This window comes from Eptatretus burgeri, chromosome 6 (genome assembly GCF_056783735.1).
Source record: "Eptatretus burgeri isolate ZD-2024b chromosome 6, Ebu_testis_v1, whole genome shotgun sequence".
In the NCBI taxonomy this organism is placed as follows: domain Eukaryota; kingdom Metazoa; phylum Chordata; class Myxini; order Myxiniformes; family Myxinidae; genus Eptatretus; species Eptatretus burgeri.
This window is the reverse complement of record NC_140966.1, coordinates 11,320,481-11,342,980: the sequence shown is the minus strand read 5'-3', so window position 1 is coordinate 11,342,980 and position 22,500 is coordinate 11,320,481. Positions and strand designations below refer to the sequence as shown.

General features: G+C 42.5%; 2 protein-coding genes across 8 annotated transcripts in view; both read right to left on the bottom strand.

Annotated features, from left to right (window-relative positions):
* Positions 1-2,322, bottom strand: part of LOC147024249 (uncharacterized) — a 2,718-nt gene extending 396 nt beyond the window's left edge. The window contains exons 1-4 of the mRNA XM_085886956.1: positions 1,127-2,322; positions 911-1,078; positions 503-674; positions 1-387 (exon numbers count right to left, since the gene is read on the bottom strand). The exon at positions 1-387 is cut by the window's left edge and continues 396 nt beyond it. Of these exons, the coding sequence (XP_085743082.1) occupies positions 1-387; positions 503-674; positions 911-1,078; positions 1,127-2,322 (1,923 nt within the window). The remainder of the gene's footprint in view (positions 388-502; positions 675-910; positions 1,079-1,126) is intronic.
* A 3,022-nt stretch (positions 2,323-5,344) lies between these two features.
* Positions 5,345-22,500, bottom strand: part of NALCN (sodium leak channel, non-selective) — a 195,057-nt gene continuing 177,901 nt past the window's right edge. For 5 of the 7 annotated variants that reach the window (XM_085883982.1, XM_085883981.1, XM_085883985.1 and 2 more), the window contains 7 exons: positions 19,530-19,645; positions 14,305-14,462; positions 11,382-11,532; positions 10,930-11,094; positions 7,575-7,668; positions 7,229-7,459; positions 5,345-6,885 (listed from right to left, as the gene is read on the bottom strand). In XM_085883982.1, coding sequence (XP_085740108.1) covers positions 6,803-6,885; positions 7,229-7,459; positions 7,575-7,668; positions 10,930-11,094; positions 11,382-11,532; positions 14,305-14,462; positions 19,530-19,645 — 998 coding nt within the window. In that variant the 3' untranslated portion in view covers positions 5,345-6,802. Of the gene's footprint in view, positions 6,886-7,088; positions 7,460-7,574; positions 7,669-10,929; positions 11,095-11,340; positions 11,533-14,304; positions 14,463-19,529; positions 19,646-22,500 lie in introns of those variants that run through there. The other 2 variants (XM_085883984.1, XR_015058942.1) reach the window with 2 other exon arrangements.

Here is a 22,500-nt window from a genome sequence, read left to right as displayed (position 1 = left end):
TTTATAGGCTGACTTGTGAGTCATCAGGGCCTCATCCACAATGATGGCAGCAGCATCCTTGACGACCTTGATCAATGCTGTTCTACGCTTGATGCTGCATGTTGGCTGCTCTTTGAGGTGCACGTCGAGTGGGATCTTGAAGGTGCTGTGCAGCGTTCGTCCTCCCTGGAGCAGTGTTGCGGAAATTCCACTGGACGCAGTAGCAAGGGCAATCTTGCCTCCTGAGCGAATCTTTTTCAGTATCGTGTTGATGACGAAGCTCTTGCCTGTGCCTCCCGGTGCATCGAAGAAGATGATGTTGCTGCTCCTGTTGCCATTGATGATGCTACCTTGCTGCAGCAGTTCAAAGACTGCATTGTAGACCTGACGTTTATCATCTGTCAGGTGCTTTTGGAGGTCATCAGCCTGGACAGCCAACTGCTCTTGGTTGTAGTCCACTTCCCTGAAGTACTCTCTCTCTCGAGCCTATCTTCTGTGCCCCTCTCTGGTGTAGGTAGATCACACAGAGATGACGGCCGCCCATCATGATAATCTTGTCCTCGAGGGAGCAACGTGCAAGGTTGTAGACCTCCTCGTTGTAGTCAGCATCAGGATTGCCAACATTGTGACAGTGCTGGAACAGGTAGTCTTCAGAGAGGAGGTCATGGAACTGATCCCAGAGTGTGCGTGGATTGCTAGGGAAACAGGTGGTGAGGATGACTGCTATGAGACTCCTGAGGTTTGGTGCAGACTGGCTGATGCCTGCCTCCTCCATAGCAAGGTGACGTCCCCTTGAGAATCAAGGAGTCCCCTTGCGAGACAGGCTTCACGGAAGGACAATTCCTGGCCATCCACGGTTCTTAGAGCAAAGAAGGAGGAGGGGCTACAGACTTCAGTCAGGAGAAGTCGAACGTAGTAACAGTCACCCTGCCTCGGACTGATGCTGTAGATGCGGCCATTTTCCAGAGCCTTCCAGATTGCATGTGGACCTTCGACCACCTCTCCTCGCTTGCGGCAGGCCCACTTCTTACGCGACTTGTCCCACTTGTAGTACTCGGGCACCTCCTGGTATTTGAGCGTCTTGGCAAAATCGTCATGACTGCAGAGGTCAAAGAAGGCAGTCAGCGTAGTGGTTGGTGGTGGTCACTGTGCCTTCTCAACGGCATTGTCCAGATTGAAGTAGACTCGCTGGCCATTCTCGAGGTGGACGGCTAGGCCAATGACTGGAGGGAAATGCTCGGAAATTGGGTGCTCCAGGATCCTCCAGACTGTCTCACTGCTGCCGATGTAGCGTGCATTCTGGAACTGAGCTACCTCATCCACTTGATGGTTTTCGGCCACCTCATTGGCTCGCTGCAGTTCAAACACTGCCTGATCGGTCTCCTTGGTGACATACTTTGTGATATACTTAATGCTGTTGATAGTGGAGAAGATCTCAACATTGATGTGGCAATTGAATTGGCGGAGGAGAAACAGGTTGTAGGGTACCATCCACTGGTTGGTGACTACCTGTACCACCCGTTTTCCCTGCTGGCGCATCTTTATCTCACTGGTGTGACCACCATCTTCTGGCTTGAGACAGTGATACTTGGGGTAGCTGTCATTTCCTTGCTCAGTGCTCTGCAGGAATGGCTTTGGGAAATCCTTTGAACACTTGCGGTCCTTCATGCAAGGGTTGTTCTGGTTGAGGTTTCCGCATGGACCGTGGATCATGTGTGCCATGACCATCTTGTGCAGCTCTGGATCTTGCTCCTTGTCGGGAATCTCGGCACTGATGACCAGGTCAATGTCTTCGGGCTTGACCTTGTCCTCTGGAGCGACCCACAGGAGGATGTGGGCATGAGGAAGACCACACTTCTGGTACTCAATGGTGTACAGGAAGGCTCTCATCTTCCCAAAAGCTCCCTTCTTTAGTAGCTCCATGAGCTTCTTGTTCTTTTGGCGAAAGACACGGATAATGATGTCTGGGCGATCGTGAGGCCCTTGTCCTGGCAGGAGGTTTTCCTGGACCTTGGTCCATTTGGGATTTGTGGTCATCGTGATGAAGAAGTCAGGCCTTCCCATGCGACGCACATAGGCCATGGCATCACACTGTTTCTCATGCATCCACCTCGGCCCACCGGTGTATGTTGCTGGAAGGACCACCCTTTGTCCAACATTGCGAGGGTCACCATCACTGGCCATGAGGCTGTCACGGAGGTTGTTGTAGTTATCAGCAAGCAAGTTCCTTTGCTCCGGGCGGATAAAGCTCAGTCGCTCTGTCTCGATCTTGCAGTAGACGTCGACCAGAAACTGCTGAAAGAGTCGTCGCATCTGCAGTATGTGGTTGCCCTCTCTCATCATGATGTGGTAGCTGTAGTACTGCAGCTGTGTGAGTTTTTGTCCATCTTGTCCAGTAGCAGTCCTGGTCACCAGATGGATGCTGTAGCCATCTGTTCCATATGGGAACACGATTTGATACTGGAGTGCATCATAAGATGCATGCAGCTCACTGATCCTTTTAAGTTCCCCCATCGCGAAGTCTGAGGACAATGTCTCTGGGTTCTGTTGGCTCATTGTCCATTAGGTTGGCGACTGCTGGTGCAGACTGGGCATTGTAGCGGCGTGTGTGCTCTCCTTGCGGTCGCTTGTTCTCTCTGATGATGATCTGGCGCTCTTCAGAGTTGCCTCCTTCTGCAAGTACATCTCTTGCAGTCTTGAGCTCACAGACCAGATGGTTATTCTCATGAAACCACTTTGTGAGCATCTCAAGGATGTGTGCTTTGAGGCTGCTGTGGTTCCTGGCAGCCAGCTCCTTGGCGTGTGAATCCAGGAAGTAGACCTGTAGGAACTTTGGCTGGCCCTCTTCAGGCGGGAGCAAACTGCCAATGCGGTGGAATGCTTGACCTTGGATCTGGAAGCTCGGGTTCCAGCCCTCGACTTCAGCTTCCTTGTACCCGAAGCTCGTTATCGCAAAGCTGCCATTAAATGTCCGATTGTTGTCAAGGAAGTACTTGCTGAAGGGACCGTTGCCTGAGAGAAGATCTTTCAGCAAGGGAGGAAGGGCAGGAGAGGGCTCAATTACGACTTTGCGATAGCTGCAGCACACGCCCTTGGTCTCTTCCTTGAACTTGTAAGCAGAGCAGTGGGTGCAGACTTGGTCCATTCGGCCGATGTCTGCACGAGTGGTTGGGTCAGCAGGGTCATACGTGAATGTCACCCTTTTGGCATTGTTGTGCTCTTGTGCCCGAGCCAGTGCTCGTGCTTCTGCAGTGCAGTGACGCATTGCCTCAAGTCTTGCATCACACTCTTCCTCAGTCTCATTTGCTCGAAGCCGTTGTTGCCGATGAGCCTGTTGATTGAGCCTGGTTGATCAGGGTGGAGTGTTTACAAAGTACCCGTCTCATTTTGTACCCGTCTTCAGTTTCATTTTGTCGCTGCTGCTGTTGCCGCTGTGCCAGTTCTTTAACCTGGCATCTTGCTCCTCTTCAGTCTCCTGTTGTCTCTTAGTGTGTTTTTGCTTCGCTTGGGACCAATGGAGCTCTTCCTTTTTTGTGGCATCTAAAATCAGAAAGCCAAATTTTGATCATAAACTTTGTAAACATTCACTGGTCTGTCCATCCACTGGTCTGTCTTTGTCTTATTTCAATCAGGTTGTGAATAAAAAAGTCACGACGCGGAAAATCAATCAATTGCGGCAGAAAAATTAAAATGGCCAAAAAAAAAGACGATTTTGTTTTTTTGCTTTATTAAACATCTAAGGTGTGTTGTCGTACCTCTGAGACATGCTGATTCCGAATATGCCTTTAGTTTTGCTCTGGGACGTGTAGTTCTCGAGTTATAAGAGGACAAACAAACAAACAAACAAACATACACAACTACTTTATATATTTAAAAGATATGTATATGTACGAGACGACCCGCGAAGATATGTTGATATGTTGAGTTCCCGTTGTGACAGCGGTTGATGAAAAAAAAGAAAAGACACAAAACTTTAATATTATTGCTCTTTCTCGGACATCCTAAAGACGTTCAGTTCTTTCTTTTTGCGTCTCTTGTTCCCTTCTGCTCCTTACTGCTTCTCGACATCTCTTTGCATCGTTCATTGAGCATCCTGCAACTCGTTTGACCCTCTTCTTGACATGATGTAATATTTTGTGTCTTTTTTGTGTGCATTGGGGCACATCGTGCGCAATTTTATTCACTCTTACAAAAGAAGGGGATTTGCACGTCAATGTGAAAAAAAAAAAACAGAGAAAAGAAAGTCGAAGAAATTATTGTGCGTAATCTTCTAAACACAATTTTATTTATTAATGAACACAGAAGTATTAGACCAAAATGGCGATGTTTATTTTATGCTTAAAAATAAATCGTTCTTTGTCTATACTATATATTTGAGATTTTAAAATAAATCATTTCAAGAAAAAAAGAAAGATAGCTCAAGCGAACTATACCGCTGAGGTTGTTTGCATTAATCAAACTAGTGCATGCTCGTATGTGTGTGGCTGTACGTGCAAAAAAAAACAAAAACTTTAAAACAACCCCACAGGCCGTTCCTTCGCTCTCGTAAATGACGACTGGATTGGGGCATTGTGTTTATCGATAAATGCGCATAAAAAATCGAGAAATTATTGGAATACAGTAAGTCATCACTATCCGGAAGTCCGAACGTTGTATCCCGTAATGGGGTACGCGCTCTAACTTGGCCAAAACTTGGGAACCACTTATCCAATTAATTTCAAACCTTGAAAAGGCAAACAAGCAGAGATTGCTGGAATTATAGATCGAAGATAGATATTGTGGGTGCAAAACGCCAAACAACGTGTCCTGTCATTGGTAACGAAATGGCGCCCTTTCCCCATCGGCCACGCCTACGCAGCAACGTGTCCTGTCATTGGTTTGGTAAATAAATGGCCATAACTAGGGAACCACTTGTCCGATTAATATCAAACCTTGAAAAGGCACATACTCAGGTCCCCAGCAATATACCTGGCAAGTTTCAATTAGATCGGACCAGAGGTTGTCGAGAAACAGCGGTCACAGACACACACACACACACACACACACACACACACACACACACACACACACACACACACACAGATTGCTGGAATCATAGATGGATAATCCCGAAGAGTACTTGACGGCATCGGGAATTTCTTTTTTAATAATTTTTTCATTGCCCGATTTGAACGAAACTTGATACTGCACACCGCAGGAGAATGGTGAGTAAGGTGGGCCGGAAATTTTTGTGCCATCGTGTTCCGTTTTGGCTGTATTTCGGGAACATACATACACACATACATACATACATACATACATACATACATATATATATATATATATATATATATATATAGTCGTAGAGATTTCTAGAAACAGAAAGTCATCGCCAACTAATATAATTGTCCGAAGTCCTACTACACAGATTTTGTAACACTCACAAAATCGTAGATTGAGTATCAGGCGAGTTTCTTTGTAACCCACTAACTTTCTCCGGCACTCAGGCCTAATAAAAAGGCTGCACATTTTCTTTACTCCTTTGAATAATTGATTCCAACTGACTTTATCTAATATCAAGTATCGATGAGACTATACAGGGTGCCCAAAAAAATACAACTTTTCATCTGCAAAGAGGATGGTCAAAACATCTATTTAAAAAAAAAAGATATATGGCTGGATAGAAAGCTGAAAGGTTGAAGTTTATTGTACCAATGTCAAAATTGCCACCAAAATTTAAATTGTGGTATAGAATCGTCGTTTTCTTTTAGACCACAAGTTTGACGTAGACTCCACGTTGTTCGATCACTGCCTGCAAACGCGTTGTCATGTTCTCCATCACTTTGGGAAACGTTTCCTGAGGAATGTTCTGGATTTCTCGGTGGATGTTTTCCTTCAGCTGATCAAGAGTCTGAGGCCTAGGGTTTCCATAGATCCTGTCCTTGAGATACCCCCACAAGAAGAAGTCTGGAGGAGTAAGGTCAGGGGAATACGGTGGCCACTCAACATCTTGGTAGAGGGAGATAAAGCGGCCCTCAAAATGTTGGTTTAGAAAACGCCTTGTTTCCCTGGCTGTATGGAGTGGTGCCCCATCCTGCTGGAACCACTGGGTTCTCATCTGGATCAGGTTGTTTCTCCTACGGGCCTGAGTACGTAGCTCAGGCAGATAGAATTCCTGAATCATTTCGCGATAGTTCCTCTGGTTTACCGTGCAATTGCGTCCCTGGTCATCTTCAAAGAAGTATGGACCAATTATCCCATAACAACCAACCGCCACCCACATGGTGACTTTGAGAACAGATCGAGGCACCAGTTAAGTTGATGCATTACCAGGATTTTCAGTTCCCCAGTACCGAAAGTTTTGCTTGTTTACCTCCCCGGACAAGTGAGCATGGCATTCGTCCGTCACGTGAAGTTTTTTTTAGGAAGTCTGCATCTTCCTCCAACTTTCCTGAGAACCGATTTGCAAAGTTGTCATTTGCATTTCTGTTGATCAGTAAGCACCGTTTCCGTTTGAATTTTGTATGGAAAGGCATGAATGTCTTGGCGAAGGATCCTCTGAACGGTGCTCTTATGAATGTTTGTCTCAGCAGAGAGTAGTCGAATCGATTTTTTTGGAATCTGAACGACCGCCCGTCTCACCATTTCCACATTTTCTTCACTACGACCTGTCCTCTTCCGACCACTATGACCCTTGTGAAGGTCACAGATGGTTCCCACATTGGTAAACTTTGCGATGGTGCACTTTATTGTCCTAAAGTTTGGTGCATGGCGCAAGTAGATACCGAAATGTCTCGAGTAAAGACATTGCACCTGTATGACACTTTTCTTCTGGTGCCAAAGTTCAACAATTTTCGTCCGTTGTTGTACGGTCAGTCTTGGCATTTTTCTGGCGCTTGCTTGGTATCAAAATAAACTTCAAGGTCTCTGCAACAAGAAATGAAGCATCAGTGGCAAAATTACTGCTTTTTTAGGATCAAACGAAGCATTTTAAAAGTTGTATTTTTTTTTGGACACCCTATATATGCACTTATGAAACCATTTTTGAAAAACTGTTATAATTTCCACAGTAATGCATTTATCTATAGATACAAAAACTCTCCAAGATATTTCAACACACAGTGCAATAATTAAGGTTTAAGTTTGTGTCACACATTGCTTTAATAGACAGCCATATTCATCACAAGAACAAAAGAACACAATGGCATTATTACAACTGTGAAGGCATTATTACAACTTTGTCTTTTTGCCAATTCAGTCTTTTATTTACCAAGTCCATCTTCTTCTCCACTTTGATCACTCTCCAATGTGAGTTGCCTCAACCACCATCTTTTCACTTCCAGGCCAGAATTTGTTGCCATAGCTCCCACGTGTGCTTTCGTTGCAGATGCCCTCAATCCTGGACGCCTTGAACAATTAACCGAATCTTTCTGTGATTCCCTGAACAGCCGCGGTTCTCCATGCAGACATGGAGAGGTTGATGAGACAGCAGGTTTTCCCCCTTATGAAAGAGATGCATGCCCTGTTATTCTATGCCTCATATTGTGCTCTAACATTTCTCTTGCACATTATTTACTTATCCCAGCTTGTCACCCTGTTTTACATAGCACCGTTACCTGTTGAAAGGCGCCATTGTCCTAACTGGCGACGGGGTTTTCCAACATCATGAGCTACAGGAACACTTGATTCTCCATTTGATTGGCCATACACCTGCAAACACCCAGCAGGTATGTTGCCATCACAAACACAAACAATCCTTTTATACGACTGTACAGAAAAGTAAACTTGCAAAAGATAGGTATACACCAACTACAGGACAAGGATTAAGTTACGAGATAATATTGGACATTTACAAGAAGTTCAACTATCCACAGTTAATGGGATTTCAACGTTTGATCCCAGTATATTGAGTTATGTGTTCAGATGTGGGTGCTAAAGAGGCAACCCAGATCAGGGATCGGTCAGACGTAAGTCTTATGTGGTATGCGCACTGAGGGGCGGTGACCATCCTTTATAGAAGGGAATATGGCAAGGTTGTGTTGTGTAAAAACCTGTTCAGGCGAGGCCAGGTGGATAAAGGTACACAGATTCGCAAATTTAAATGGACATACTAGTGGGAAGTTTGGCTAGAGAACTGGATGCCAGAACGGTGAAGCGTGCTGCAGGGTCCTAGAGAGGGGCAGCATGTTTATGAGGAGCCACCCTACATGGCAGGACTACCCAAAATATGACGCCACCTACTGGCACCGAGAGACCGGTGAGAGGGACTCGCCGTGCATGAAGTCAGTCCCAGAGGTGGTAAAGGCCATGGTACACCCGTGCACAATGGCCTTTACCACCTCCAAGGTACACCCGTGCCTGCATGTGGCAGATGGCAGTTGGACTTTTAGTGAAGAAGGTCTCTCTCTCTCTGTTTTGTGGCTCGTCCAAGAAGAACCGATCGAGAGATGCAGACATCATTTCCCCACAATCGTGCCATCCGAGCTCCTCTTCCACCCTGAGTCGCACCTCGCCCTGTGCCACATGGCCCACGCCAACCTGAATGCCCATCATCATTCTGCAGCAAGACCAGATTGTTCCTGCCTTAAAGGGGAACCCAAATGCAAAACATTTTTTTTCTGAAAACCTTTGAAAATTATTAATCATGGTCAAATTTGGAGGGGGAAAAAAATCTTGCATTTTTTTTTTCCAAACGCAAAGTGTCGAAAAAAGCCCTTGAGTGTCGATTTTCATTTACGCTAGCGATGTCACTTTATGAACTCACCTTGATCCAAATAGCGGCTTTACATCGCGAAATAGTGTATTTTGAGCTCGGATGCTGATACAGATTCCACCGTCATGAGCAACTTTGAAGGTCCGCAGTATGTTGAAACTGATCAGTGGGAATTTGAAGAAACTATCGGAGCCAAAATTAGCAATGGAAACGCTTTCGGGGGAATTGTGGAGCCGTATCGCTTCGAGCCTTATGCGAGCGATTCAGAAGAAGGTGGAGGTGTTAGTGAAGATCAAAATGCTGGTCACATGTTCACTACAGATTGGTAGGTTTTGTTTTTTTCGTTCAAATGATGGTTAAGAAGAAATTTTGTCCGAATTGATAAATCAGTTACATGACTGGAGCAGAATTATCCGTTATCACCAGATAGCCAACAATGCCCAAACATACTCGGACACTGTGGACAAAATGGGCAACGAATGTTTTGTCCTACCGTAACAGGCTGACTCGGTGTCTCATGCGTTATGGGATCATCCTGTTTCATACTTTTCCCAGATGCCATTTGTGTCTGTGTCTGTGCCATGTCCCACCATCGTGTCAGTGAGCTGTTGATGTCCCACCCCAGTGGAGGGGGTAGTGATACTAGGGGGTAGGGAGGGTGTGTGGTGATGGTATTGTGGTGGTGATGGTTGATGGAGAATTGTGGGGGGATGGTGAAGTGTGGTTGTGGAGGACGATGGGGTTCAGGAGAGAAGGGGGACCCTGGAAGTTTTAGCATCCCAGGTCAAATCCTCTGAGAGGAGTAGATCATACATACATACATATACATACTTTCTCTCCACTACAAATAAATGGTGGTTCATTTGATTTGCAAAAATTTGTGTTGATAATCGAGTTATTTTTTGGTGCTTTTGTGGTAACTGCTGGGGAATGGCAACAGGTGTTTGATTCACCACTCAAATTTCACATGTACATACTGTATGCTGGTGGTGAGGTATAGAGATGGTGTTACATTTTCGAGCGACGGCTGTTTCTTCCACCTCATTGTGGGTAGAGCATCCTCTCTCAATCGTGGTGGATAACCACAAGATCTAGTAATCTCTGTTGTTTCATAACAGTGCTCTGTAAAATGTTCCGAGCACAAAAACGAACATTTTCTCGGCCCGATCCACACTCGGGTATTCCGGGCAAACCTCGTCCAATTTCTGGCAAACTTAAGGTCTTTTGGCCATTGGTGTAGCATGAAACCATCTCGGTTTGTATGACTATACAACTACCAAGGACATATCGACTCGGCATACTTGTGGAAAATCGAAAATCATTTGCCGTTTGGGTTAACAAAAAATCTTGCTGTGATGGAACCCAGAGATAGTGTGGATATGATGGTCGACTTCCTGATGCAACATCATGGCTATTCTGAAGAAGAAGATTTTGACTTTATTTGCATAATTATTTACTTTATAATTCGGAAAAAGACAATATCTATTTTGTAGGGTATGAAGAGATAGATGAGCATTGAAGTGGTTTGCATTTCATTTCACCTTAAGTCCTCGCTTGTGTTCCTCTTTGTAGTTTGAATCTGGTATTGTCGGTGCTATTAGTGGGGTTATATGTTTTGTATAGAAGATCATATTTTCTAGCCTTTCATCCCCATTTATGTCAGTTGACCGCCAGATCTGTTCCGTGTATTATTTATCGTGTCTTGTTCATCTTCATCCCCATATAGATTTTAATAAACCCTGTTGTACGTAATATCTTCCTGCCTTTTATATGGAAGAGCAAATAAAGAAACATTTTCCCACCTTTTGCCTATCTTGAGCAACTGCCAGTTCTGGTTTGTATTGGGCGATCACTGGGAGATCGTGATAGTTAATTAGGAATGCAGTTTAATGTAAATTCAAAATCATTTTGGTTATTCACGAGGGTCAAATGATGATTCAGCACAAAGAATCCGCATTAGCTCGGCCTCTGACGCAATAGCATTTTGTAAAGGAGAGGGGTACATCTCTCTCGATTCCTTTGTTGGAATATACAAAGTAGAGTGAAAACGACATCTACATTTATAGGGATAGGGCTATATATAGCTGCAGTGTTGATGATAAAAAAGTCATATCAGCGTGCACACACGCACGCGCGCGCGCGCGCACACACACACACACACACACACACACACACACACACACACACACACACACACACACACACACACACACACACACACACACACACACACACCAGACTATATGAACTGCACACACCTCAGCAGGAGATTCTTCCTCCTCCTCCTCTTCCTGCTGCTCATCATTTCCTGGGTTAAGATCTGTGGCCTCTGCCTCCACAAGCGGTGGGCCCGCAAGTCGGCTTCGCTCCTGTTGTTGACTTTCCCTCAGGCTGTGAATAATGCTGCATGACTGTTGTTGCTTCTGTAGAAAATGGGTAGGACCAGATAGCAAGTGCAATTTTATCACCCTGCAAAAAGGCTTAGAATGGAGGCTACAGCAGTCTGTTCATTGTAATTCAAATGCAAGCATACATGAGCAAAATTATTAAATTATTGAATCATTTTCTTTTACTGGCACTCAAGAAAGATATTTGTTGGGGTGAAATAAGATGTGGGCACAGGGCAGGAGGAGAGTAAGAGGAAAGCCAGATATTGGCTGAAAGGTTGTCAGGAAGGGCTTGTGGCTGAAAAGTGGAATGCAAGACATACAGCACGTATACGTTTGAGACATTTTTTAAGCCACATTCGTATCGTTTGTTTGGCCACATCTTCCTCGATCGTGTATTCTAATTGCTCTCGTATGAGAAGCTCCTCCAGCTGCAGGCTTTTCCGTATGTCCACACTGCGGTATGACAGCATACTGTACACACAAAGAGGAACAACAGAAATAACAGTATGACAAAATATCATTCAAAGTGCATTGTAGCAAGTAATAAAATAGGACCATGGGTCCTGAAGGTCACTTGAATCAAGAGCAACAGTCAATGACTTCATAAAATATCGACATTTTGTTTATGCGCAGAATCTGGTCACGTGATTGGTTGAATGGAAGGTTGAATTCAATGCTGAATACAGCGATACATGTTTACAGGTCATGCTTTTAGCTGAGGACATGGCTATGTGCTGCTGATGCAATGGCCCCTGTAGGTTGACGCAGGTTGTTTTTAATAGCGTTTTCAGCCTGATTTCAACCCATTAATGAGCACAGATTTTGATGTGGTCAATACACCTTCATGAGGCATCACATATGAAGCTTGTGGCCAAGTTTCATCAAAATGGTGTGTTTGGTTGAAGCGACAATGACTGAAGTGTTTACTGACGGACTTACGGACACTGCTCGATCGCATAAGCTCACCAGACTAAAGTCCAGGTGAGCTAAAAACGATTGCAGAGTGCAAAAAATGATTGTGATGCCATAAGAAATTCAAACAGCATTTGATTTTTCACTGCATTTTGTTGTTGTTGCAAAACACTTGCACGACCCAACAATATTTCGTTTTTCATTCATATAAGACGACTGAACTAGTCAGTATAATATACACCAGCACATTACTCGTAGAGTGATTGCATCACCCCCTACAGTCTCTCTCTTACACACACACACACACACACACACACACACACACACACACACACACACACACACACACACACACACACACACACACACACACACACACACACACACACACACACACACACACACACACACACACATACTTCTGACATCTCTTCAACAAAAACAGCCTCAGCTTCCTACTCCCATCCCCTCCAAACCCCAAGTCCTCACCCTTACCCTCCCAACTCTAAGGCATCAATCCCCTCCCCACACTCAAGCCTTCAAAAACTACCCCCCCAACCCCCCACTAAAAGTCCTCAACTTCCCTCCCCCCAAAGCCTCAACCTCCCCCTTTCAAAGCCGTCCCATATTTTTTTTTTATCTCACCCTCCTGCTCATAAAAGAAAACAGGCATTACCACGTTGAAACAGTGGAATATTTAACGCTTTCTACTCCATTATCATGTTATCACTGACTGAACAGAAATCATTGCAGTCACCTGTTCAACTCACAATTTTAAGAGAAAAATAGTCGGAAATAATTGCAAGGACCTGTGTAACTTCCACACCACACAGTAAAAGTGCTGCTTGAGAGAAAGGGTTCTAAAGGGTAAATGCAAAAGGGGTCTAAAGGGTGATTCGAAAGGATTTGAAAGGATAAATTCTAAAACTCTAAACGGTAAATTCGAAAGTTTGAAAAGGTAATTCTCAAGAGTTCTAAATGATAAATTCTAAACTTCTCAAGGGTAAATTCTAAAGTTCTAGAGGGTAGACTCTCAGGTTTTAAAGAGTAATTCAAAAGGATTCTAAATGATGAATTCGAAAGTGTAAATCCTAAAGTTGTAAAGGGCGAATTCTAAAATTCTAAAGAGTTCTAAATGATAAATTCTAAAGGATAAGTTTTTAAAATTATAAAGGGTAATTCTAAAGGGTTTGAAATGATAAATTATAAAGGATTCTAAAGGGTAAATTCTAAACTTCTAAAGGGTAAATTCTAAAGTTCTAAAGGGTAGATTCTCAGGTTTTAAAGGGTAATTCAAAAGGATTGTAAATGATAAATTCTAAAGTGTAAATCCTAAAGTTATAAAGGGCAAATTCTAAAATTCTAAAGAATTCTAAATGATAAATTCTAAAGGATTCTAAAGAGTAAATTTTAAAATTAGAAAGGGTAATTCTAAAGGGTTCTAAATGATAAATTATAAAGGATTCTAAAGGGTAAATTTTAAAGTTCTAAAGGGTAAATTCTAAAATTCTCAAGGGTAAATTTTTAAATTATAAACGGTAATTCTAAAGGGTTCTAAATGATAAATTCCAAAGGATTCTAAAGGGTAAATTCTAAAGTTCTGAAGGGTAATTCTAAAGGATAATAATTCTTCAGGGTTATTAAATTGGCAGTCATAGTATAGAAATTGTGGGTGGAGTCAGGTGAACTGTCCAACCAATGGATGGATGGAACTCACATACACAGATGGCTCATTTTATTGTATATTTTACAGTATATATATATAGTATGTAAAACCAAAACATAGTCTCACTGACCCAAAAAATTAAACTCACCATTGGTGCAAATAGATAAATTTAAATGCCATGTGCTCATGCGTACCTGGATGGCTTCGCCAGAGCATACTCGAGTCTATTTTGAAGACTTAGGATTTAAAGTTGATAAGTAAAGGACAGTGACGACATCGACCATGGTTTCGCTCTTGTTATAAGCTCATCAGGACAACATTTTGGGTGTCCTGCCAGGCACACATTTTTTGTAATCCTCATTTTTTTGGGAACCCTAAGTCAAATTTTGGGTGCCTGAAAAATAAAACAATAAAATATACTGTAAAACTTATTTTCCAAGATATTCAAGTTTGAAAAAATGGATATTTATGCAAACACCGATCATTGAAAAGTCCTTTAGATGAATGAAGGGGGAAAATAGAATACAAGCTTGAATTTTCACTGCTTATATATGGTAATCTAATATATAAAACAGAGCAGTGTCTGTATGTATTTCGGGTAACTACTCAGAGCCCTTTGACCGATCGACACCATAATTTCCAGGAAGGTAAAATGAGATCCTAACCTAAGAACATCATGAAAGGGAACAGTAGAGGCACTGTGCAACCGCTCCATTTCATAGCACATGTGTTTAAACAGCAGTTTATCTTTTTCCAAGTCCACCTCCAAGCGACCACGAAGCAGCCGCAGCAGGAAACGTACCCTCGTTGTCGGGATAACACCCTTGAAAAATACACAACCACACACAGAATTAAGAGTTGGTGAGCAATGGAATTGGCATTTTATATAATGTGGTTACTTTTATGGGATTTTTTTTAAAATCTGGGAGGTAATTAATCGACTTCATAATTGTGGGTATTTTTAAGGGAGGGCAGGTTTGTTTGTTTTTGAATCTAAGCACACCACAAGGTGGTGTTTTGTTGTCTCCCCCATTATGTTTTCTTTGTATACAAGTAACTACTGCAACTGAAGTCCGAATTGCAGTGTTATCAAAAATGCAGATGATATAGTAATTCGTGGGTTCCTACTGAATAATAAGCATTAATATGTGAATGATGTTGAGAAGTTTGTAGATTGCTTTGACCGTTATTATTTAGTTCTTCATGTCAACAAGACAATGGAAATTATTTTTGATTTTCACTGTTTATCAGGTGGCCATGACTGATTATTCATGATCATAGTATAGAAAAAGTTTCTGAGTAAGTAATGAGATGCAGTTATCGATAACAAATTGAAATGCAGCAATGAAAAATTTCCATGTTTCACATGGGCAATAAAAGAGGATGGAATGAAATGACACTGTGAGAAAGCACAAGATAGCAACCAATGCTGGTGGTCACTAATTTCTGCAATTATTGGAAACATAGAAAATAAGTTTCCGATAAATGAACAACTTTATCTGCTTCAATCGGTAAAATTGTGATTACTTGCAAAATGCATTTTTCTTCAGGAAAAAAATATATCATTGTTTGAACACTAATATTATATGTTTTCTTTTGAGTCAGTCAAGCCCTTCATGATGATGCCTGATCACATTTCATTGGGAATCACAACTTATTGGTGCCCACCGACTGTCTGGGTATAGCAAACAGCAGGTTATTTCATGCAGGCATCCCTCTATCTGTGGGAGAATAATAGAAATAAGGTCGAGTATGGTCTGTGTGCTCATGTAGGGTTTAGCATCATTTATTTTATCAATCTGAGTTTAGAGTGAAGTGGTGTGATACATAGCCCACTTGTGGAATGGAGGGAATGGGGTTGTCAGGAAGGGTATTGTAACATCGTTTTCAAAAAAGGTGTGATGCACCCAAATTATAAACTTGCAGCCATCATTATAGTGCTTCCTTTGACGACGTGACCGTTTACCATTAGATGCTGGTGATGTAAAGTCTGAAATACTGTTATATAGGGTAAGGATGTCTTGTTTGATGTCCCTCCCCCCCCCCCCATTCCATCCTCTGTCTGAGACAGGTGATAAGGTGTCATAGCGGCGGCACAGAGCTCGTTACAACCAGGCTGCGAGATTGGGGCTTGTGATTGACTCACCAGCAGCTTCTACCGCTCAGGCTCAAGACATCACACCTATTAAGTTATATTGATGACTTCACTTTAATTTTAAAACAACTGTATTCTGTGAAAATGGACAGAGATGAAACAATGCCCAATCCTAAAATTTAATTCCATAAACATTTCAAACTGCTCCACAAGAAAGGATGTAGCCCACGGCAGGGAAGGTCTATGTGAACAATGACCGTTTTGTGTGAGGCTAAGAAACACCATGTGTTTTACAGCATATGAAAGGTAGAAAAGGGAATAAAATGATGGGATTTCATAATAAGTGAATTCACATGCACTTGTGAATGAAGCAAACACACCTAGGGTGCTTCTAAAAAATGAAAGTTTTTTTTTTAATGCGCAGAACCCGCCATTCAGTGAGGTTCCTACTAGAAATCATTGTGTTAAAATATTTTTTTCTTGAGTCATGTTCTTGAACTTGCACAAGCGATGCAAAGTTGCACAAAGGGCATCAAAAACTGCCAAAAATGATTTTTTTCCTCTTTTCGCAGATCAATTAAAAGTTTCTTTTGATATCATCTGAATTTACTGTTTTGAGGGTTTAATTAATATATTCGTATAATTAAATGCATTAAAATGATATTAAATATTGATGTGAAGAAATGAAAATCAGCTCATAAATTGCTAAATCGAAAAATAATGAAGTCCCAACTCAGTCCAAATTTCGGAAATGGAAAGTTTTCTTGTTGAAAGTTGCGCAATTGCACAGCAGTGAGCAGAGCCTTTCTTCATGCATGCATGAATTAACGCGCAAGCTTGGCAAAAACTTGTAACTTTTCAATGTGTACTTACCACTCTGTAACATTTCCCACTTAACCATGATGTTTTTATCTTTTTTTCAGACCAGAAATTTCTGCATATTTTGGGGGTAATGGCCTCCAGAACTAGATCGAAAAAGGCCATTTGGCTGATTGGATCCCCTTATCCAACACTTCCTGGCCAGAAGCTTCCTTCTAAGGCCGAAGTTCTCCGCTTTTTGATGTTCCTTCATGTGGAAATGAATGAGACCCTAACTGCAAGTGTGAATCAAACATCACGAGAGCTAATGAACATCTGGTTCACAGAGGGGATTCCTACTAAGCACCTTCCTGATGTGGTAGTCCATGTGTGAAAATTACACACAACGTGGCAGGATTTAAAGAAAAGCATCAATCGGAAGACTGCTACCAACATAGAGAAACAAGACAATTTCAAGGCCGACCTGGATGAGCTGTTTGACATAGCTCACGCTGATGCTATGAATCTTATAAAAATCGATGAGGACAAGGAGTTTCTTGCTTCTCAGCGTGAAAAGGGGCGTCCAGGAAAGATCGGGAGTCTTGACTACAAGACTGCCAGGACTTCAGAGAAAATTATGAAATGTAAGGATGAAGAGAAAAAGAGGAAACAGAAGGCGCTTTTGGAGATGGCCACAACTTCTGAAACAGCCAACCTCCAGTCTTCCTCCTCCTCCAGCTCTACTGAATCTAGTCCAAGTCGACAACCATCTTCTTCCATCCATCCAACCACCTGTGATTCCCAGCCTCCAAAGAGAAAACATGGGACAACTGGATTAACATCTGAAGTAACTGAGGCCCTGGATAGAACTCTCCTTCGCGATCGTTCTGCAAGTCGGGTTCTAATTCCATTTGCCAAGCAATTGGGACAAGACATCAATAAACTTTCTCTCAGTCCAAGTGCCATTCGTGCCGCTCGTGTGAAGCACCGGAAGCAACGCGCTGAAGAGATAAAGCAGAGCTTTAAGGTTGACACACCCCTGGTAGTCCACTGGGATTCCAAGCTGATGCCAGACCTAACTGGAAGAGACAAAGTTGACAGGCTGCCAATTCTGGTCACTGGGAATGGTGTGTCAAAAATCCTGGCAATTCCGATGCTGAAAGACTCCAAGGTGGAAGAAACAGCCGTGGTCATCTTTTCAACAGTTAAGGAGTGGAACCTGATTGGACGTGTCAAAGGGATGCGTTTTGACATGACAGCTGTTAATACTGGAATCTGGGGTGAGGTCTGTGTTCGTATTGAAAACATCCTTGATCATCAACTTCTTTATTTTGCGTGTCGGCACCATGTCTTAGAACTTGATTTGGAAGCAATTTACTCTTCTTCGGTCGATGAAGCATCCCGAGGGCCAGACATCACCTTATTCCAAACCTTCCGGGACTGCTGGCTCCATTTTAATTTCACGCAGTACTTGACTGCTGCTGATGATGCAAGCACAGCCACCGATATCCATCCATGGGCCAATTCTGTCATTCAGCATGCCCAAGAGCTTCTGAAGCAGAAGCATCCCCGAGACGACCACAAAGAACTTCTCCAACTGACGATCATTTTCCTTGGAGGCGTCCCTTCTGGACATCAGGTTCCAACATTCAGGGCACCTGGCGCCGTTCACCGAGCACGTTGGATGGCTCGTGCAATTTACTGCTTCAAGATCCGGATGTTTCAAGGGCAGTTCTCGGATTTTCTCACTAAATGCGCGTCATCATCCCGCAGTACATGTCGCACAGAACGCCTGTTTAGCGGGATCAAGCAGGTCTGTCTTTTTGTTGCTAAGCACTATATCAGGGCCTGGTTCGACGCTCGAAATGCTGCTTCCGCGCCAAAGAATGACCTCCAGCTCCTTCAAGCCCTCCATTCCTTGAATCATGCTGCATACAAAACAATGAGCCGCCATCTGTGGTACCTGAGTGAAGTTAACGTCGGCCTTGCACTCTTTGATGACAACTTAGATTCGTCAGAAAAGATCGCCATGGTAATAAACATGAAGGACGTGGAGGGTTCAGAGGATCCATCTCGACGAGTCTGGCTTCCCAATCCAGAGGGAAAGAAGCCGTCTGACCTCTGCTCCTCCCAAACTAAAAATCTCTTTACGCTCCTCGAGCTGCCAGAAGACTTTCTCGAGGAAAAGGATCCATCAAACTGGAAGAGCTTTGAATCCTACGTCAAAGCAAAGCAGAGGGTTGACTCTTTGAACGTCGTGAATGATGCGGCCGAAAGAGGCGTCGCCCTCATCCAAGATTTCATTAAAGCTGGTGAACAAGAGATGAAGCTCAAGTGCAGTACCTTGTTCAAGTGATGGAGGATGACCGACAGAAATACCCAAAGGCCTCAAAGGAAACTTTGATTTTATAAAGGGCCAAATATATATATATATATATATATATATATATATATATATATATATATATATATATATATATATATATATATATATATATATATACATACATACATACATAGTAGCTTTACTTTTCAGGATAATTTTTTTTAATTGTTTTCATCAAAAGAGATTTTTCATTTTAATTTAGCCATGTTGTACTAATGGAGAAGGATGTCAAGTGCCTGCGCAAGTCCTAAATATTATTTAATCTTAATAAAACTTGGAAGATTTTAGTTTTTCATGAAACCTCACCATTTGGAAGGTTCTGCAAACTTCTATTGCAAATTTGAATTTTTACCATAGTAGCTAAAAGCGCCCTAAGTCCAGCATGCTCAATCCGAAGAATCGATAGCTGAACGAATTCAAAACTGAAAGAAATATGAAGATTGTGAACAAAGCTCCTGGCAACAGGAGGTTGAGCAACAGAAACGATTGAAACAAAATCTAGTCTCTTAAGAACTTGGATGAGATGCTTGTGCTTTCTTATTCGCAAACTTTAACTGTAAAAGTTATCTGCAAGATCACGCACTGTGCATGCAAGGTGGTAGAAAACAAACCTCTCTCTTGTCATCGATCATGTTCCAAGTGATCTGGAAATGCCGTAAGTCTGAGTAGCTCAGCAGCTGGTCTTCCTCAGTAGAATAGAAGAGGGAAAAGTTGTCCACAATGATGGCTGCAAGTTTATGAATTGGACATTCAGGTTAGTGATGAGGACGTCCGTTTTAGGTTAGGGGTTCGGACAGAAAGGGAATGATATGGTGAAGAATTAGATGCTGATGATGACAAATGCCAATATAAATATGATTTGAAGAGTTGAATAATTGCTTGTTATGAAGCATATCACAATATAAGGGAAAAAGAGGGTTTAATAATTAGGGTAATTAATTAGAAGTGAAGTGCAAACAAATCCAGTGATCAACCAGAATGACTGTGTGATCAACCAACATCATAAATTGTAGAACTTCTTCTTGAAGATGCTTGGACTGGCATGATGGGGTATGCTTTCATTGATTATGGACAATCTGGCATTTACTTCATCAAATTGTAAGCCTCTTGAATGACTAATTTTGATTTGATGTGTTGCTGGCTCTGGAGCTTTCCATGATTCGTTGGGTATGATTGCTTTGTCTTGATAATGATATTGTGAGTCATCGCTTTTGATGAATCTTTCCCTTTTGGTGACGTGCTCACTAAGCGGTGTGCATTGTGCGATGGCTGTATAGGCCAATGCGGGACCCACAGCGTCGACCATAAACATCACAGGTATAGACTAGTCCTTGCTAAGATTGATGTTGGTAGGTTTTCCTTTCTTACCTCGGCTGTCTCTCAGTGGCAAGTCTCCCACATTCAAAGTGCTTCAGGCTTTTGGGGCAAATTTTGCGCAAAGCTGACCTATTTGTGGCCTGATATTCCCAGGTGACGACTGGAATGACACAAGACTTGAGTGTCGACTGAAGGACGTTATTTTTTTTTACCCTCACCGAAGGAGAAGGTATTGAATTTGGGTCCGTTTGTCTGTCTGTCTGTCTGTCTGTTTATTTGTTTGTGCACACAGAACTTTCGTATTTTTTCGCCGCAACCGCTTAATATGTCAGATTGAAATGAAATTTTCACTATTGGTGTGACGACTCATGTAGAATGTTATATTTATAATTATGACATCATAGGTCATGTGGTGTGGCAGCCATGTTAGAAAAACGGAAAAACTATGGACCTCTGTATCTCTGAAACCGCACCAAGGAAAAAAAATTAAAACTTGGCACATGCCAAGTACTCCTCATGGGGAATGTGTGATTTTTTATGACATCATAGATGCCTTCGTTATGACATCATCATTTCATATGTAGAATGCTACATCTGATCAGTATGAAACCTTTTGAGGGTCATCTAGGAATAAAATGGTCCACAGAAAAAATTTGATGATGTCATCAGTCACGTGATTCAGCAGCCAAATTGTTTAAAAAAACAAAAAAAACCTTCAAAAATCTTCTTCTCTGAAGTAGCTGAACAGATTGAGGCGAAACTTTACAAGTATGACTACCTATCCATGAGGAACAAAAGGTTTACAGATATTATGTTATCGGTCACATGGTTTGGCAGCCATGTTGGATTTACCCTAAAATCTATTTTTTAAATCTTCTTCTCTGGAACGGCTGGATAGATTGAGGGGAAACTTTACACAAATGTTCCCCACGCCTTGGGTGTACAAGTTTGTTAAGGAATAATTGATAGGTCACATGGTTTGGCATCCATATTGGATTGAAGAAAAATATTAAATAATGTTTACTCTGGAACCACATAACCAAAGTGAAACGTCACAATTATGATCTAGTTTTGATGGGGAATATATGTTTTAAATTTCAACTTGATCGGACGCATGGTCTGGCAGCCAGAATTATTTATTTTTTTGATCTGGGTTCTTTTTGATTGCTTTTTAAAAAAAAAAATAAGGCTCACTTGGCTGTGCCTGAATGGGTTTAAGGGTGCAGTAGTAGCAGCTGAAATGTGAATCCTATCCAGGTTCCTCCTGATAACTTCATCTTTGCTTGTTTGGGTTCCTTCTGATTACTCCAATGCAGGACTGTACCTTATTGGTCTTCACTTTGATTTGAATTGAATATATTTTAATCAAATTCTAAATTCAATTGAATAGTAATAACAAAACGTCATGGGTCAAGGTCAGGTGACCAATCAAAGTGGGGTTGGGTTGCATCAAAGCGGGACGTCTTGGTACCCGGTCATCACTGTCAGCAGTTATAAAGTGGCAGTTCTAATTATGTCTCTTATAAATTACGTAACACACTCGTACACAAATGGCACACAAATTACACCACACAAAACAAGCCCAAGTGAGGGTCTGTAATCTCTGATTACTCTTTTTCTTGTTGTTGTTGTTTTTTTTGCATACAATATCGAGGCTCGTATAAGAGCTAACACATAGAAATCATAACAAAGGGAGCAGGAAACAAGAGCGGCGGGAGGGGGAAGCACATAACAGTGGGGACAAAGACATGAGGAGATCTGTGAGATGGAGTGGGGGGTACACGGGATGAACAGGATGGACACTACAGTCACTTTCAGGAAGGAAAGCAGGGAATTTGAAGGAGGTGGCTTTGGTGTGGATTAACAGGAGTAAAAAAAGTTAAGAGCTGGTGGTGATCAGCTGTTTTGAAGACCTGGAGGGAAGAGTGGGATGGAAGAGAGTGTGGGAGTTTGTTCCAGAGGCAGGGAAAAAGAGGAATGAGAGTAAAGGTGAGCAGTGATTCTTGATTTTGGTACTTTCACAAGGAGGTTTCTGGCAGACCTTGGGTCCCTGCAGAAATATGGGGGACAGATCACAAACAGACCGGGGGGGGGGGGGGACGGAGAGGAGAAGGTAAAAGACAGAAAGACCACTGACCTGCCTGCGGTGAGAGAGCGAGAGACCCAATGACTCAGCCTCATCACGGGAGATGCCAATGATCCTAAATTCCTTGGTTTCCACAGTGTGAAGCCGAGAAAGGTGAGAGGTGGGAGCACCACTCCAGA